General features: G+C 32.4%; 3 protein-coding genes across 5 annotated transcripts; 1 reads left to right on the top strand and 2 right to left on the bottom strand.

Moving 5' to 3' along the window:
* Positions 1-587: 587 nt before the first annotated feature.
* LOC125073689 (small G protein signaling modulator 3 homolog) lies at positions 588-3,885 on the bottom strand. Its single transcript, XM_047684655.1, has one exon. It carries the CDS (start codon positions 3,784-3,786, stop codon positions 1,396-1,398), a length of 2,391 nt encoding a protein of 796 aa, XP_047540611.1. The 5' UTR covers positions 3,787-3,885; the 3' UTR covers positions 588-1,395.
* A 587-nt stretch (positions 3,886-4,472) lies between these two features.
* LOC125071530 (PHD finger protein 20) lies at positions 4,473-14,358 on the top strand. 3 transcript variants are annotated; one of them, XM_047681832.1, is made up of 17 exons: positions 4,473-4,673; positions 4,832-5,064; positions 5,404-5,808; positions 6,112-6,250; positions 6,845-7,089; positions 7,263-7,730; positions 7,806-8,047; positions 8,133-8,669; positions 9,317-9,411; positions 9,761-10,028; positions 10,287-10,392; positions 10,492-11,343; positions 11,836-11,987; positions 12,235-12,446; positions 12,627-12,967; positions 13,466-13,612; positions 14,039-14,358. In XM_047681832.1, the coding sequence occupies exons 2-17, from the start codon at positions 4,833-4,835 to the stop codon at positions 14,164-14,166; spliced, it is 4,569 nt and encodes a 1,522-aa protein (XP_047537788.1). In that variant the 5' UTR covers positions 4,473-4,673; position 4,832; the 3' UTR covers positions 14,167-14,358. The 3 variants fall into 3 exon arrangements, with proteins under 3 accessions (XP_047537788.1, XP_047537779.1, XP_047537798.1); XM_047681823.1 differs by having other exon boundaries at positions 6,103-6,250; XM_047681842.1 differs by lacking the exon at positions 4,832-5,064 and having other exon boundaries at positions 6,103-6,250.
* Positions 14,359-15,090: 732 nt separating this feature from the next.
* On the bottom strand, positions 15,091-16,809 carry LOC125071915 (proteasome subunit beta type-6). Its single transcript, XM_047682348.1, has 4 exons — positions 16,699-16,809; positions 16,311-16,576; positions 15,839-15,973; positions 15,091-15,410 (listed from the first exon to the last, which is right to left on the bottom strand). Exons 2-4 carry the CDS (start codon positions 16,570-16,572, stop codon positions 15,133-15,135), a joined length of 675 nt encoding a protein of 224 aa, XP_047538304.1. The 5' UTR covers positions 16,573-16,576; positions 16,699-16,809; the 3' UTR covers positions 15,091-15,132.
* Positions 16,810-18,635: the final 1,826 nt, after the last annotated feature.

The raw sequence follows: 18,635 nt of genomic DNA, 5'->3' as shown, positions 1-18,635 counted from the left end.
AGTGGTCACCTATCGAGACGGGCTTGCACGAAACCCTAATACAAAGTTATTTGGCATTCAATTGGCAATTCTCTTAATTGATGGGGATCGGGGGTAGATAAGTTTTAAAGTTGTCTTACAGAGGTGAGAAATAAAAACGAAAGATTTGATCGAATAGTTGAATTAGAAAAAATATGTATTAATAATTGATCTCTCCGCCAACTTAAACAAACTTTAATTGGCGTTTTTACCAAATTGTATATAATCACGACCTTAGCGGGTTTTACGAGCTACTTTATTATGTACTTTCATAGGATCCTGTGCGTGCATCATAAAAATCTACTCTCATAACTTTTTTATAGCGCGCCAAAAGATCAAAATATCTTTAAATATATTTTTGTGTTAGTGAGATATACATTTATTTCCGATTTTATGAACGGAAATGAATTGGCTAAGTGTCAGTTCAAGACTTCAAGCCGCTGTTTCAACAGCGCCGTTTAGTAGTGGCAGTAGGCGTTTCATTGGATGGCTAATTTAGCTATTTGCTTGCGACATATATATTATATATACTAAGTATAAATAAATTAAAAACATTTTTTTACAATAAATTATTTTATTCTGAAACAACATTCACAAAAAATCTAAGACTAAAGCAGTCTATACCAAACCCGCCGACACACCTTAGCGGCTAGGTAGTAGGTGTAGGTCGCATTTTCTAAAAGGCACTGTGAATGAATTGTCACATGATGACAATTCATTCACAGCAATAAATAACTACCGAAAGAATTGCATATTTCGTGTCGCTGGCAAGGTTTTCCAACTATATAATTAACAATCGTAACCCTCAAGCCAACTACACTCGTCGACGTTTCGTCGGGTTTGGTGGGTAGACACCTTGAAAAAAAGCTATATTAATGCGTGCAACTGGTAATATTTATATTATACACATAAGGAATCAAGGACAGAATTTATTATTAGAATTAAATCAATAATTTTCTATTTACACTAAACAAAATATTAGATGTCATTATGTCTATAAATAAGATCACTTTATAAATAGTTTATCTAGAAAATATATAAACCAAACAGCTAAATTATCACATAAGAAGGCAAAGAATTACATGTACATTTTAAAACTATTTGCTCATAAGAATAACAATATTATAGAAAACATCACAAGTACAGAATCTTTGGAATGTTTAGTTAATTTCAATAGTATATGTACAAAGTATAAACAAGACTAATATTTATACAGATGGTGACTTTTATAATTTTTTTAGTGCTTATAAGTACAATTTAACCACATCTAAAATGCAATATGAAAATATAATTTTCAGATATACAATTTAGCTTGACTTAGTAGTTAGTATTGTTTAAATTTTGTACAAATTTTATAAAATGGACTTGGTTTGGTTTTTACAGGTCCCAAGAAAATAGGTGATGTTTTACCAGCATATCTCTCACACCCTCCTTTAATGGTTGATTTTGTGTATCTTTTTTTAGTGGAAGCTCCCAATCTGGGTTTAAATTAAACCCAAATTGAGATAGAATTCTCAATTCGCATTTAATTTGAACCCAACCCGGAGAATTAATAAAAGACCAAGGATGATACCACTTCTGGACAACATCAACACAAGAACATAGAACTTCTAACCATAAATGTAAAGCTTCTTCATTTAACCCCATACAAATTAGTGTGCGTAATTTAACATCCATTTGTGCATGAGCATTGTCATGTGAGAGATTTATTGCTTGTACACATCTGTATAACAACTCTTCTGGTGTGAGAACCTTACCATCTTCATCCAAACGATATGTTTTACATAAAACTAAACGACTATATACAGAATTGAAATCTTTTTCTACTTCTCTAGATGAAGCTTCCTCAATAAACAACCATGGATGACAAGGTCCATCTAAAAAGCTTGGTTTCTTTATGCCATGCAATAATACTCTTTTAAATGCTGGTGCCAAAACTCCTCTTACTAGATGAGCTGCTTTCTCTGTCACAGAATCATCTCCAGCTCTACTATATTTCACACCTTTTTCATCTAATAATTTCACAAATCTTGCAGGAAACCAGCCTCTTAAGCCATTTAATTCTCCAATCCAACAATGTTCATCCCTTGAACTGATAACTTCTATAACATCATTCTTTCTAAACCCTAATTCATCTCCATCTCTCCTTTCAAAATCTAATAGAGCCTTAGCACGTCTTCTTTTACTTCTAGATACATTGACATATCTCTCACGGTCTGCTGCATGACTTTGCATACTGTAGTCAGCAGTGAGTTGAACTTCTGAAGCTAGTTGTGGTTCAAGGGCAAGAAAATGTCGAGCAACTTGTAAAATTGCTTCTCTTAAATCAACCAGAATTTCAGTTTGTTTAACATTTTTTGAAACAGCATCTTCATTATTACTGTCATCTCCAAAAAGAATAGTTTGAATAACTGATTTGCTTCTTTTAATTTGGCGACGTTGAAGTTGCTGTTTAGGGAGATTTGGTACTGCATTTGGATTTCCAACCAATGCCCCTTGATCAGCCATCAAATAAGCTAAATGTCTTCTACGATGCGTTTCAATTAAAGCTGGGCTTAGTGTTTCACCACAGACTTCATCAATTGTTTTAATTAGGAGGTCTACATCATCAATTTCTCCAGGAATGTCAGATAAAGCATTAAAAATCTGAGCAGAATTTGATATTTCTGTAAATCGGTTTTCCTTAATCTTTAACATAGCTAATGTTGCTTTGAAAAGAACAATCGAGCCATCTAAGAAGAACAAATCCCATACCCTTAGTAATATTTTCATGTGTACTACATTAGCATACAATGTTAGAAACCAGTGCATAGTTATAAGAGAGAGTTCAATGTCATGGGCATTGAGGACTTGATCAATACCAGGTAAGTAAGTAGATATTAAGCTTCTTAGAACTTTTTGATCAGCTTGTATACCTATTAATGTTGATGAATAATAGGAAGCTGGTAAGAGGTCTTCTACTGTAGTGCACATTATCCAAAATGCCTCTTCTTCTTCCATAAGCAACAACAGGGAAGCAGCAATCATACCAGTTCCCTGACAATAACCAATGTCAGGGTATAACCAAGCTAATGCTCTGAGGATACGACGAAGTCTTGGTACACCAGTGCTTGTAGGATGTGAAAAACAAACATTATTAGGTAAAATTTGGACTAAGTCTTTCTCAATTTGCTTACTGGTAACCAATCCATCATCACTGGATGCTCTTACTATTTCATGGTAAGTTATCTCTGTTGATGCTCGCTTTTTATTAGCACCACAAAGATGCATCCACACTTGTGGACGCAGAGAGTGAGGGACTCCATCCTTAACCATTTTCTGCAATTTATCTGTTTTTTCTAATTTGTTTTCACTCTCCGAGAAATTTATTTCTTTACTATAAAATTCCCACTGTAGACGATGTTGGTCGTCTTCTACGAAAACATTGGCAAGTAATTTGTTGGAGCTTTGTTCGGGACCGTCTTCTTCTTCAACACAGAACCCAAATTCATCGAATCTATAATCGGGAAGTCCACCTCCGTGACCTTCTGATTCTGGTTGTGCTAATTTTGCCATAATATCTTGAGGTACCATGCTGGGTGTCAAAGCGGAAAATGGTCCACCAGGAGCTGGTAATAATTCATCAGCGACATTCATCCCACGGATAGCATCGATTATGTCTTCGGGGTCGTCATCTGCTAAAGCTGCGCTGATTTTGCGTTCATGTTCTTCACGCCCCACATACCCTACATGATCGCGTGAGCTAAATAGAGACTTAGCTAAATCCATTTTTTCTTGTTATAACTAACATTCATTAGACTAGAATCATTCGAGTAATATTTGTATAAATTAAACACAAACACAAAACACTTTCTCTTTAAACGTCAATACCCAATACGTCATCGTGGTTCTGAATCCTCAATAGATTCAGAACATTTCAATTATATAGTTAAATAAATTAAATAATTAATTTACTACAAAATTAGGAATACATTTTTATATATAAATTTTAAATACAAATAAAGTTTTTTTTTTAATAATAAATCCTTAATGTTTGCAATAATTTGTAACATAATACTGTTTGTTACATTTTGCAACATTTGTATATAATAAAGCCAGTGCTGCTGCTGGAATTTATATATTATTTAGGCAGGTTATAAAAACAAGATGGAAATATTAACAAGTAAATTATGGTAAACTTTTAATTTATTATTAGACACATTAATTAAGTGTGTTTATATCTGAGACTTGTTGACTTTTTTTGTTAAAAAGACTTATCGCATTGAATTTTTTTTTTATTATTTGAAAACTACTTTACATTGTTACATTATTTAAGCAAGATAGAGAATATATTTAAATTTATAGTATCTCTAATTTGAATATGAATACATAAAGTATTAATAAACCTTGTGTTATGTTTTAATTATCTATGCCATTATTGGCATTTCGTTTTACGATTTAGTTGTCAAGTTAATGTTTGGTATTGTGTTGTGTAAAACTGCAAAAATATTGATTAATAGACTAACTTTATTGTAGATTTACAAAATATTGTGCTAGTATCTTAAAGTAAACAAGCTGAATATTATTGCTCTGTTGATTTGCATTGTTGCGTGAAGTTATCAAAAATGAATTTATCAGGAAAGACCATTATATATATTTAGGAGTATCATATTTAAGTGAGTATTGTTTTCGCAAGAATAATATTTATATTAACTATATATATATTTACATTATAAATATAAAAATATAAAACACTAATGATTACAAATAATAATAATAGTACAGTCTTATGTATATATCTTATAGACTTGTTTTAATTGTTTTTGTAAAATAGGATGGCTGTTAAAAAATGTTGTGTAGAAAACTGTAATTCTTCCTCAACGAGAAGAGAAGATATTGGTGTAACATATCACAAGTTCCCAAAAGATAAGATATTGCGTGAAAAATGGGTATTAGTTACACACTATATGCACACAAACACAGCTCACTCTACTTATGTGTGCTCACGACACTTTTGTAAAAGTGATTTTCAAATTTATCAGGACTCGAGATATGTTCTTAAGTCAGGTATTTACACACTGTAGATGTTTCAATGTTAGATAATTTTTTCTTTTTATCCTTATAGTTATTTTTATTTGACTTTGTTGTGCACTTTATTTTACTTTTTCTACACAATGTTTATTTTTTTGTAGTTAGTCATTCTCTTTGTAGTTTCATTATCTACTCATTATTTATATTGCTTGAGTAGTTATGTCATAACATTATTTTTTGATTGACTACTATTAGAAATTAACAAGTGTAATACTATTTGTCTTTCTTTATGTGTTGGACCTAGTAGATAGTGATTGTCTTGGTTTCAACCAATCAAAGCCAGAGAGATAATTACATAGTAAACATTGATTACAGATGCCGTTCCGTCAATATTTTCTTGGACCATGACAGATGTTAAAACAGACAAAAACATGGAAACACCAAGCCCCACCAAAGATGTTGGTGAAAAGTTAAACTTATCATCTAGCAGCAAAGAATCTGAAGGTGAAAATGTGGAGGCTATAAAAAAATATATAGAAGATCAAGAAAAAGAAATTAAGGACAGAGAAGGTCAGAAAGACTTTGACAAAGCTCTAGAGAAGATAGAAGCAGCACAAAATGATGATATAATCAATCAAATGGAAGTGATAGAGCAAGGAGATCCTATTGTTATAGCTACTAGTGTTATGGATATGATTTTAAGTGAATCCGAAGCAAAAATTGCGAACAATAAAGACATTAAAACTCTTACAAAACATAGCTTAAGTCCTAAAGAGAAAGGTAAATTATGAACTATATTATAAAAACACAAAGTTTAAACTTAACATTATATTTTAAAATGCTTCTAATGTAATGATAAAATGTTATATATATATACCTTTCTATATTAATATTATAAAGGCAAAAGTAAAGTAAATTTTATAAAATTTTGTAAGAACTTAGCTTGAGTTTTACCTCAAGGATCTGACAATCAACCCCTGAAAAACAAGTAAAACCATGAGTAACAACTAGTATAATATAATAATTGAACCAGCCATACATGAATTTACTTTTTTAAATTTTTCAAATTGAAAGTTCTTTCAGGTAATAGTAGTATGGCCTTATCAGTGGGCTCGAAGGTTGAGGTGAAGGATTTTGGTGATATCTGGTATGCCGCTGAGATAGTCGAAGTTGATTATGATGAAATGGAAGTATTAGTGCACTATAATACTGTATCGACGAAGTTAGTAAATTTACTATCATATTACTATTTTTAAACTGTGTTTGAAGATGCCATATTGAATAATATGATGCTTATTTTCATTATTATAAAATTATCCTTTACAATATTTTTTCCTAATAAAATGTCTAAAAGTTGCATCATTGCATTTATGTGTGTTGCTTTAATAATGCGATTATTATTATATGTTTTTAAGAAAATAACTTAGAAAGTTTCACTATAGATAGTTCACAAGATATATTGGTGATACTGGCATAATACAACAGGGTATAAAGTTTAGTACCCTGTCTGGAACACCAATCTAGTTTGGTTTTACTTTCAATGAATCCTAATAAAATGTCTAAATATAATTTTGTCTAATTATAATGAATACCACAGATTATTTTAGATCTTGACCAATGATGTATTTTCAATTCAAGGTCAAATTAGTTTATTTATGTTTGCTCCTGCCTAGACTATAGTGATTGTTTTTGCCTAAGTACACCTTTAGATACTGGTTTATTTAATTTTCTGTTTAATAATAAATTATAGAAGTATTTGCATATGGTATCTTTCTTTTTTAATTCTAGCATCTCTAATGAGGAACTGTGGTTTCAGGCACGATGAATGGATAAATGTCAGTAGTCCCAGACTAAGGCCAATGACTACCAATACTTCACCCACTCCCTCAATATCGTCAGCGGTCCAAGAGCCAATACCTGCAGATGTTTCAGAAACTTTTAAGGACGAAGCAAAGCAAGAAGACAAAACAAAAATTGAATTTGTAGTGGGAGAAAGATGTTTGGCACGTTGGAGAGATAATCGAAGATTTATCGCTACAATCTCTAATGATTTGGGAAATGGTAAAAATAATGTTTCACAATTAATTGAAAATGTTTCATTAGATCATTTATAATCCTCAGGAGTATACAACGAAAAGAATAACATCATTTTCTGATAGTGATGTTTTTTTTGATAGATTGCTATGATCATTTTTTTTTTTCTATTTTTGTTTATTATTTTTTTGTATTAACAGGCCATTACGAGGTTATTTTTGATGACGGTTTTCAATGGAAGTGCAGTACATCAAGGTTGTATAAATTGAAGTCTTCATCAGGAAGAGCAGGAAGTTCTGAGTGTCTTACTGTTGACACGTCTGTGTCCTCAACAGCTTCAACTCCATCTCCAACTCTAGCTGGTGCTGGACCCACCGTTGCATCTTCTCCAAGCGCTCACACAACATTTCCTATTTTCCATACCCACCTGTTTGATCCCACCCGTGATTATTTAGGTTCAAAAAGTGAACGACGCGAAATGAAAAGGAAATTAAATATTAAAGAAATTTTCAATATTGGTCAGAAGAAACAAAGGAAAAAAACAAAAATACCTGAAGAGAAAGTTGATACTAAGATCGTAAGTGAAAAGAAACCTAAAGTTTTAAAAAGTACAATTAAACCTAAACCTGTAGAAGATCTTAAACTTGACGTCAAGATGGATATACCAGGTAAGAGTTAGCCTCTTTTATTATCATTATTATTACACATTAGAAATATACTTACCTAAGTAATTTTATCTGTAGATGCAGTAGCTTCCATCATAGGGACTGTTGCTAAGGAAGATGTTAGTGAACCAATAATCACTGATCAGAAAACTGAGACTGTTACAACACAATCGCCTGAAACGAAACCTGAAGAAGTGAAGGAAGAGCAGGAAATTAAAGTTAATAAAGAGGAACCAGTTGATATTGGTACAGTAGGTAGTAACTCAGATCTTGTAGTACCTAGCGATTTAGGATTGGATTCTAATGAATATGTTGAACCGGTAAGTAGCTTAAAGTATTTAATTCTATACAATTATAATACATTAAAGTAATCATATAAAATTTATGAAAAAATATTAAATCTAGGTCATAGATGAAGAAGTAAAATTGGAAAAATTCGAAAAACCAGATGACAGTAAGCAAGAGGTTATCGAGAAAATGAAAGTCGTTATAAACAAACTAGAAGATGGTTTGCATCAAATGGAAAAGGTCGATTCGCCCAAACCAGTAGTAAAATTAGAACCGGTCATAGAAATGAAGCCCGTAAGCGAAGTTGATACAAAAGTGGATATGGACAAAGAGAAGTCTAAGAAACTATCTAAAATAAAGAAAAATAAGAAATTGAGATTGCTACAGGAGAAGAAGGTAAAGAAGCAGGTAGAGAAGGTGAAAAGCGAACTGGAAGAGATGAAACGGCAAGTCGAGGAAATGAGGAAACAAATGTTGTTGAAGACTGAGGAATTAGCAACACCGACCAGGCCCCTTGAAATGCCGGAAAGCTTCTTGTTACCGGGCGAATGGTGTTGTAAGTGGATAAATGGTCAGCCAGCTGGTACCGTCAGTGAAATTGAAGCCGAGGTTAAGGATGCCACCAAAGTGCCGTTACCACGTAGGAGTGTGCAGGTAAAAAGCAGATTATGCATTACATACAATTTTTTTTGATAGTATATTGTTTTGTTCTAATAAGTTATTAGTACGATTATTTATATTAAGTTTTGAGATTGTTTCAGCTTCTGTGAGATAACTTTTTTCTTTTTTATAATTTAAATTACGTAACCTAAAATATATTGTCTTGTTGCTTATGGTTTATTTGTAAGGTTACAATTAAGTTATTTAAACTGTAGAGGTTCACGTTCAGAATAAAAAAGAAACACCATTCGTATTATGTCTTAAATATCAGTGGAAACATTTAATTAAATTTACTAGCTTTTGTATGACTGATGTCTCTACTTTTATATATTAAGTTTTGAATATTATTCTCAACAAAAATAGTTAAAATGCATGTAAAAATATTATCTACTTTCGAGTTTTAGCTTAACTAATTTGAATCCGATTAGTCTGTATCCGTTTTAGTTGGTTTGACCTTATTTAGCGTTTCAGTAATGGGCGGTAGTTAATATATTATGTTGTTTGTTTTTCTTAATTTAAAATATAATTTTAAATGCAAATATTTCCATGTGTAAAATGTATGTTTTATTAAATGTATACATATCAAATCTTTACATATGGACAGATATATATTTATATTAGAATTTGTTTTATCTTTTCAGGTTGAAGATAAAAGATTACCTCCAGGCTGGACGAAGCACATGGTGCGACGAAGTCTGGGACAATCGGCTGGCAAATGGGATGTGGTTTTAGTTGGGTATGTTTTTTAATTATTTCGATGCTTAGATGAGTGACTTAAAATTTGCGTTACTTAAATACATAATTATTTCATGTATTAATGCTAAGAGAGCAAGCTCTTCCAGACAGTCATGACATGAGATTGAAATTTTATACCAATATTTTAAATGTGAAAAACAGTTTGTGTTCTTGTCACTTCATCAAGACTATTCCACGGATCGTATTGCAATTAGACAAATCGGGAGGGAGGGTCCCGAACTTGTATTAAATTCAAGGGATTGAAGACTAATACTAATATTCCAAGAGGTCTTTGCCAGTGGGAGATATTAGACATAATAATAGTTAAAAAGTATTTTTTTGTTTTTCAGACCTGATAATCGACGATTCCACACTAAAACAGACATGCGGGCCTTTTTAGAACACACATCGGACGAATCACTGAAACCATACGAATTTGCATTGTTAGATTTCGGTGTACATCTCAAGTTGTCCAGACGTATGGGGTGGGTCAGTAACACAGACGAAGGGCTGATGCCACCGACTGGTGTTAATTCGTTGTCACCGTTGCTCAAGAGAAAAAAGATAAGCCATAAGAGAAAGGAGGAAAAGAAAGAGAGGAAGCGGAAAAAGCAAAAGGTATGAAATATTTTTATTCTGATAATCTTTTTTTGTGATATGGGCGGTTGCGACGTCTGAAGTGGTCACCGTCGTCCACCAAAATTGGCGCCGCAAGAAATGTTACCCTTTCCTTAAATCCACCAATCTTGGGCACTAAGACGTAATATATGGTATACATTTAAATTTTTTGAATCTCCATTTTTAAGTTGGTTGGTTTTAAAAGAAAATATTTATTGTAATGCTTACAATAACGCTATGAAATAAATTACTTAACAGATTTTTCCGGATGATGCACCCAGTACCAGTAGTCAAGCATTACTGGATTTATCAGAAGCAGCAACGGACGTTTCTTTCGAAAATCCCCCTCTAGAAGATGGTTATGGTGAGCACTTGACGTGTTAGACTAAATTCGAAATTGTTTATTATTCCAATTGGTATATTGAATTCTAACCTAACCTTAAAACCATTCTTTATCTCACAGTATACGTTGGATCGTTAAAAGTCCAGATTATAGAAAACTTGCTACGCTGCCCGGCCGAAAATTGTTTCAAGAACTTCAGAAATAATACGCTATTGCAAATGCATATAAAGCATTATCACAGGGAACTGAGGAAAATGTTGGGTGCAACACCCAAAGTTCTAGATTTAGCTAGAGAAAGGACAAAACCAACTGATATAGAAATACCTAAACCACGACACGAACCAGAATCAAAGATCATCAAAGTCAAATTACCGAGACTACCAAAGCGCATTGAAGAGGCAAAAGTAGAAATCAAACCTAAAAAAGAGGAGACGCCGGCTGAACTTCATATAGATATACCCGTAGCAGCTCCGAGTAAAACAAATTCACCAGTACCAAGATCTCAGGATTCACCGAAGCTCCGTCAGGCACTGGCAAATAAACCAGTGAAAAGACCGAAAGTGTTGCTTCCTGTTCGGAGACCAGATCCTGAACCGGCTATAGAAAAGGAAATTGAAGTACCAAATCTGGATTACGATGAAGCTGTTATTGATACTGCATTTGAAAGGCCAGTGGAATGTTTGGATTTCGAATCGGAAATATCTACACATACAGTTACGAAGCCGTTTGATGATAATATACGAAAGAAGTTGGACAACAAACGCAAATGTTTTTCAACAATATCTAGAAGACCGATGAGCGAAGAAGACGAGTGGTACGGGGGCAATTCTGATATGGAGACCAGGTCGAGCTTTCCGGGTTCCGGGACGCCGGATTCCAAAACCATGGACAAAACAATAACTCAGCAAGCGGTATCGTCAGAGTCAAACAATGAAGATCAGAAAGAAACCAATATGTACATGTACACGGAAAGTGAGTAGCGTTTTATTAGACACAGACATTATACAGACTTCAAAGTGAAGCATTATTATTTTTATGCGGATGCTCCATTTTTTCCCCGGTTTTTTTTAAGTAATAAGATATAAAGAAATGCTATAGGAATCAGTATGGAGGCAAGTGATGTTAAAATCTTGTGATTTTTCTAAAACTGTAAATCAAATTCGCAAAATGTAAACGGGACCTTTTTTATTTATTATTCGTATATTTAAAATTATAACTTAGAGACGACAAATCTCTTTCCGAATTATTTTGGTAGGGTTGTTTCTTGATACCATCTGCTAAGTATATTTTAAGAATACATACCAACCAGTTTTAACCTTAATACGAAAAAATCCTTTAGTCAGTATTTTTCGACATCAGGCTTAGATGTATAGAATAGAGTCACTATTCTAGAATACCGGAAACTATATCGCAATGGCAATGTTAATAAGGCATGACTTAACAAATACAATATAATAAATTCAGGTGGTGAAAGAATAAAGATTGAGCATATGAAACGCGAAGAAATAATTAATTGTCACTGCGGCTTCCGTGAAGAGGACGGCCTGATGGTGCAGTGCGAGCTGTGTCTCTGCTGGCAACATGCGCTCTGCCACAACATACAGAAGGAATCCGAGGTACTATTCAATCATATTCATACCACAATGCAGCTTTAATGAGATTCCTTTTCTTCACTTGAGCGAAGGTTAAAGAAGATGTGAGGAAATCTCCATATCTCGGGTCTAACTTCCACTTGTCTAGGAATCACAGCTAGATTCAAACAGGAGATGAGGGAAAGAGCTTTTGCCCTCGCTTACATTTTTTTTAAATGAAATAAATTATACTTATTGCGTTACACTAATATCCAAAAACTATTGTCTGCAGGTCCCTGAAAAGTATACATGTAGTATTTGCCTTAACCCAAGGCGCGGTCGGCGTTCCAAAAGATTCCTCCACGACCAGGATCGCCTATACGAAGGACTGCTCCCAGGGGCAAAGCCCTGCGAATCTCTTCGTCGATCACACGAGCTATCTGGAAACTTATTGCGGATCCAGGATGCCTTGCATGCTCTAAGAGTCAAGTACTATGTTGCTACGTAAGTATTAGTATATTAAATGTTAATGTTAAGACATTATTTAAAAAAAATATTGCCTAAAAAAATGCTTGCTATGGAAACAGTCGCACAATAAAATCGTGGTTATGTCGATGGATAATATGCTCCTAAAATGAGCAAATCAACAATTTTTGTTAACTTTTTTTTTTGTATTATTTTCAGTAAAAAAGATCATCCTAAGCTATATCTGTGGGCTAAAGATTGGGAGAATACCGAAGTGACTTTCACTCAAGAGAGACTTAACTCGGACTACTCAGACCTCAACATCATGTTAAATAATATAGGCAAGGAGAACTTACCAGTGAAACCGGAAGAAGTTAAAGATGGACATTTGGACATGAGGACGCCGATTATCGAAGACCCTGATCAAGATAGATTTATTCAGAATACATCAAATTCATTGCTGAATTTGACGACGACTTTATCTAGTCCGAGCGGTGGACCTTCTCTGGATTTGCCGATAACTACATCGGAATTAGAAAGACTGGCAAAATCTGTCCAAGGTATAAAATTTATAATATTACTGTAATCTGGTAATAAAAATAAAAAGATGCAGGCACACTAAAATAAAAAGATAATATACCAAAGGCACGGTCAATATGTCTGAGATACACGAATAATTAAAATAAATATTATTGTACCTGTACCTTAAATACTATATATCGTTTGTTAGTATGTATTATGGCCAAACCAACGCAGAAGTTGCATTTTGATTTTGATGAAAATTTATATTAAGCAAGATTTAAATTAAACACCATTTATTATTGTTACGTTATTTCACCTTTCTTTATTTGTATACATCTCTCGGTGAGTAAAATTAGTTTGCGTGAAAGGGAAAACAAATGACACGTGCGACATCGAACCCACATTAATAAAGTAAAATTTCAACATTGACATATAAAATTAATTTAAAGTTATATAAATAAGGGTTGCTACTTTTCAATCGAACCGATTTGTTCATTGTACATATTGATATATTATACAATTTAATTGTCCATTAGAACAAGAAGTGCCAAGAAACGTAATAGTACCCCAGCCAGAAGCTGCGATAGAAAACAGTGCGTGTCGTGAACGGTTACTGCGTCACGTGCAGCGCTGCCAGGCGCTGATTGATGCGAGACTCGACTCCTTTGAAGCGCAGGTTGCTGGTATGTATTAATGAAGAATCAAATTCCCATCGATAGATTACAATATAGCGAAAAATAATGCGTTAAATTGCAATCATATTTCACAGTATTTCGACAGATTACAATCTGTCTCGTCAGATTGTAATCTAACGATTTTTGTAATTAAAATATTATTTTTAAATAAATTTAAAAAAAAAATTAAAAAAAAAATTGATTAGCAGATTTCGAGAGTTTAAATCTTGGTTTGGGTCAGTAGAACGTTTCTAAAGTTTTCTGCCACTGAATTCTAAGTAACTGCTTGAAGTTGTGGAGTTGTCATTGTTTACATTCCCTTGAAAGCATATTAAGTCGTTAATCTTGCGCTTCAACTCCTGTTCGCTTTTGATTTATTGATTAGTGGGCAACTTATGTAAAACATTAAACAAATAAATCGTTTATTTTTCACAGAGCTGGAGTCCCAAGATCCATCATTTGAAGACGATGAAACAGCTGATTACTTCCCTCGAACTAAACAGACCATACAAATGCTTATGCGTGACCTCGACACAATGGAAGAACTTGGTATTATTACTTAAAGTTAATCCTGCATATATCAAATGTCTAGTCTTTTTCTGTAGCAAGTTCTATGAAATGTTTTGTTTATAAAATTCAATTTAACAGCAATATGAGCATAGAGTATGATAGTGTGGGAGGTTCTTGTTATTTTAACACTTCACATTCAATATTACTGAATATTAAAGATAACACATGTTATGAATTATAACAACTATCTTCTCTTTAATTTCTGTGTTTTATACCCAATTATATTCCTATGTATTTCCCTATTATACATTTAAATATATAGCAGTATGTTTATTCATTTATTAGAATTATTATTATAAAATTTCAGTATAAAACTAGTATGACTTATAGTAAATTTGCTAAGGTCAAAAAATATACATATCTCGAGAAAATGGAGTTTAAAATATTTTTTTATTGTTCTTTATTTTTAAAGTGACCACATATTATAATTTCCTTTAATTAATTACCATCGTAATAAGATAGCAGGTATAAATAGTGTTGAATAATTATTGAATCACCATTTAATAATACATTTGTACAATGCAACATTTTAGTTTCGTTATAAAACAGAATTTTCACAATATTCAACAATATGATAAATAAACAGTTCCCAAATGTGATCCTAGTGGAACACCCAATATAACAAATGTAATTTAAAAAATGCAACTTGTAACTCCCTTCAGCAATATTATATTCAATACATCATAATAGAATGCATCCAATTATTAGTGAATATTCAATTAACGAGATATTGAACGTAGATTTTCTTCAGTTTAAATTTTAAATTAAAATAAGTTGAATATAATAACAAAGTAAAACTAATCTATTGGTGAGATTCAATCGAAATAATTGTTTTAATGGAATAAACTTTTAACTGTTTTTACCTTTTCTGAATAAATACATTTGCAATGGTAGCATCGAAAAATAAAAGTCATGACTGTTTATGCAAATTTTATAAGACCTTAAATTTTAAAATACATTCATCCTTCATAAAATTTGGGCAACTGGTCACCGAGGATAACGGATCTCTCTACTCCAGCCTCAGATATAACACCGAGTCTCACAACACCTCCGGAAGATCCATCACGAAGCATGGCCAATGTTAGGGTATTGGTCACAAACTTCTTGGCTTCCTCCTTGGTCATTTTAGGTTTGAAGTTTGCATCAACATAACCATAGACATAAGATGACCCAGATCCTCCAATAGAAACAGCTTGTCTTTGAACCATACCACCGATCGGTACTGAGTAGATTTGTCCTAAAAATAATCAGAAATTTAAAACAAAACACCCGACAAAAGTGATAACTTATACTGTACGAAATAAGGGTAGCGCTGTGGGTTAGAGTAAGAGAACCTGCGTAAAGAACTTGTGTAGAGAAGTAAGCGTAAGAGAAAGGGTAGCATAACAGACTGGTGCTGTAACTCGTTATGTAATGAAGCAGTTTACCTTCTCATAAGAAGTATTCACTTCAAAAAAAAACAAATGGACATTAGTTGCATTAATGCAAATAAGCAAATAGTTTTATGAATTAAATTTAATCAATTAAAATAAGTTATTTATGCCAATTGCTGTGCATTTTAAAGGTTCAACTTGTGAGAAACACTAATTTACGAAGAACTACAATTTTAATTTCAAAAGTATTGAAATATATTTAATGTGTAACTGAATGTTATAATTATATTACCTCCTCTCTTCTTATCCCAACCAGCCACGAGGATTCCAGCAACAAGAGAATCACGATAATTATAGCACAATTCTCTGAAGATTGCCGCTGCAGTCTGCACTAATGGCTGCTCTCCTAATTCCATCTTGTGGAAATCTAGAACAAATGATATATTAAAGCAGCTGTTATAAATATGACACATAAGTAACATTCAAATAATAATTCAGATGATTAAATTATTATTAAAAATATTACTGGGTTATCTTAAAATTATATTAAAATATTAAGACAAATAGACATAAATTTGTTTTCAATTTTGCTGATTTTAGCTTATTCCACCATACTACTCAGGAGGAGGAGTGTTATAGATATTAGGGGTTATTAATACTATATGTGATACTATTTATAATATATTAACAACTTTTTAATAAGTTATTGAAGTGCTCTGGTGTTTGACACTGAAATGGTTCTTAATATTTTCTCAAATACTTACTTAAATGATAAGTGACAATGTCAGCAATGGCCTGAGTATCAGCGGCAGAACCAGAGCGGCAGCAGTAGATATGATCAGTGATTCTAGTAAGTTTATCAGTTACTCTATTGGCAATGTACGCGCCGGTAGTTGTTCTAGAGTCAGCGCCGATCACTACACCACCATCGAATTCACAGGCCATTATAGACGTTCCTGTGCTGTGAGGAGCGTTCATCCAACTCATGTTGGGGTCCGAGTACGTATCAACAACTGATGCTGCCATTTTTCTGTAATTTGTTTAAAGTTGTAAAATTATTTCTTTGTGGAAATTACAAAACTAGTTTAACTATATCTTATTAATAGCCATATTATTGGTAATTTACATATCGTTTTATATATAGTTACTTACTAATATATTGTATTACTTGCAAACAAAATAAGAATTAACAATTTCTGAAAGTCACGATTCGGTTGCGGTAAACGCTATTATTAATTGTCAATGTCTGTTAGTGGAATGTCAATGTCAGTGTTAAAAATACAGATTGTTAAAAGCTTACCTTACTCAATAAATAGGATTTTTTACAAAGGAAAATATATACTTAAAATTCAATTTATCTAATGATAAAAAAAAATAAAAATTATGTATACCTAAACAGATTTAAAATAACAGAAAATCGTTAGTTTTTTATTCCATTTATTCATTGGTAACTACTATTTACTATTTTACTTCACATTCTAGTAGATGGCGTTGTAAATATTATATTACATTGCAATGTAAAAAATATGTAAAATAACAATTTATGAAATGCATAAAATCGCTATGTTGCATAATTCTCTTAATTTTATAATGGATTGTCTATTTGAAAGTGTGAACACTTTCAGAATTCTGATTCGTAACTGAGAATATCTTGACAGAAGCACAATATTTTTCTAACTGGCCCGACTAGGGATTTACTCCCATGGCTCCAGGAGTCAGGATGTTCAACTTTTTCAGCCTTGCAGTGCAGTTACCTAATAAAACTACGTTAGTATTTCGTATTTCCAGTTTATATATTTTAATTTTTAATAAGTATTATACTGGCATGGTATTTAGGTTTCTTATTTGGACTTTCCGTCGCGGCTTCGATTAATGTGTGTCAACGAGACACTTTTGTCTAACCATAAAAACATAATAAGTATTTATGGAACGTAATTTAATCATAATTATTTGTTTGGTCTGATACCATGGTTGATTGAATTTAGTTGAAGATGCCCTCATAAAATCAAATTATGCAAAAATATTTTTTAAGTTGCCTTCACACTAGGAACTTTCCTAGTGTCTCTACTTTTATAGTTTAAGTTGTGCATCGATAGCCAGTTAGTCAGGTTTTAGCAGTGCTATTCTGTAAGGACTCACTACGCGTTTGTTTCGTAAAATAATGAATACCGACTTAATTCGTTGTGTTATATGCCTGTATTTTTGAATGTTAAATTTATTATACCTATAGTTTTAAAAGCATAGGCAAACGCTATACTTAGTTAATTAAAAAGTTAAGTATATTGTCTTTGAATGAATACCGAGATTAATTTATATTAAAATGGAAAGGTCGCATTCTCGTCAGGTTTTGTGACTTTACTTCTACGAATATCGTCTATAATTGTGTATGGTATATTTCATTACCGTTTAAAGAATACCATAAAATACCATTTAAAATAAAAATTGCCTTCAATTGTGATTTGTGAAGAGTAAATTTTGTAAGACGAAGGCTAAAGGTTGGTTCAGCTTTAAGTAACCTAAAGCTACGTACGTATATGTTTAAATAAACAGAAATATCATAAAATTACTGAGTATCTTAATAGCATAAAAAAAAGATTCAATGAGATTATTGAAGTTCGGCAAATAAGCACGGAGTCACTTTTTAAAATGAGTACCTACAAAGCAAAATTTTTGGCACTATAATCGAAGATTGGGCCCGTACTTAATATTACCTAAAGTATTTTCTGGATGTGATCCTAACGTTTTCATAACCAATATATATGCGACGTAGTTGCTAATATGCCAGCTGTCTTTAAAAATATTTAACAATTCCAAAAAAATACAGTAGGTACTATTAATTTTGGCGAATGCTTTACAAATATAAAATAAATTGCAATTCATTGTAGCGTGGGTGTCCTCCACTCATTAGTACTCTTGTCCCACTAAAAATGAATGAAAAAAAAACTTCAATTCAACACGCACCGTTTTGTACGTCATCCCAAAATCGTTGTTTATTTAAACTTTATAAAAGACTTTTCGGTTTGAATAAGCAAAGGTATTTGATAAATCGTTTTTTTATTCGACATTTTTATTCAAAAGGAATATCGAAT

This window comes from Vanessa atalanta, chromosome 2 (assembly GCF_905147765.1).
Source record: "Vanessa atalanta chromosome 2, ilVanAtal1.2, whole genome shotgun sequence".
Taxonomy (NCBI): Eukaryota; Metazoa; Arthropoda; class Insecta; order Lepidoptera; family Nymphalidae; genus Vanessa; species Vanessa atalanta.
This window is presented reverse-complemented; position numbering and strand designations above follow the sequence as displayed.

Bases quoted from the DNA above. Each gene is read 5' to 3' on its own strand.
- LOC125073689 (XM_047684655.1), bottom strand. From the start codon at position 3,786: ATGGATTTAGCTAAGTCTCTATTTAGCTCACGCGATCATGTAGGGTAT.
- LOC125071915 (XM_047682348.1), bottom strand. From the start codon at position 16,572: ATGGCAGCATCAGTTGTTGATACGTACTCGGACCCCAACATGAGTTGG. The intron at 15,974-16,310 runs GTAAGTATTTGA...CATTTGTTCTAG, and splicing joins CATTGTCACTTATCATTTAA to ATTTCCACAAGATGGAATTA. The intron at 15,411-15,838 runs GTAATATAATTA...GATTATTTTTAG, and splicing joins TTGGGATAAGAAGAGAGGAG to GACAAATCTACTCAGTACCG.
- LOC125071530 (XM_047681823.1), top strand. From the start codon at position 4,833: ATGGCTGTTAAAAAATGTTGTGTAGAAAACTGTAATTCTTCCTCAACG. The intron at 6,251-6,844 runs GTTAGTAAATTT...CTGTGGTTTCAG, and splicing joins TATAATACTGTATCGACGAA to GCACGATGAATGGATAAATG. The intron at 7,090-7,262 runs GTAAAAATAATG...TTGTATTAACAG, and splicing joins CTCTAATGATTTGGGAAATG to GCCATTACGAGGTTATTTTT.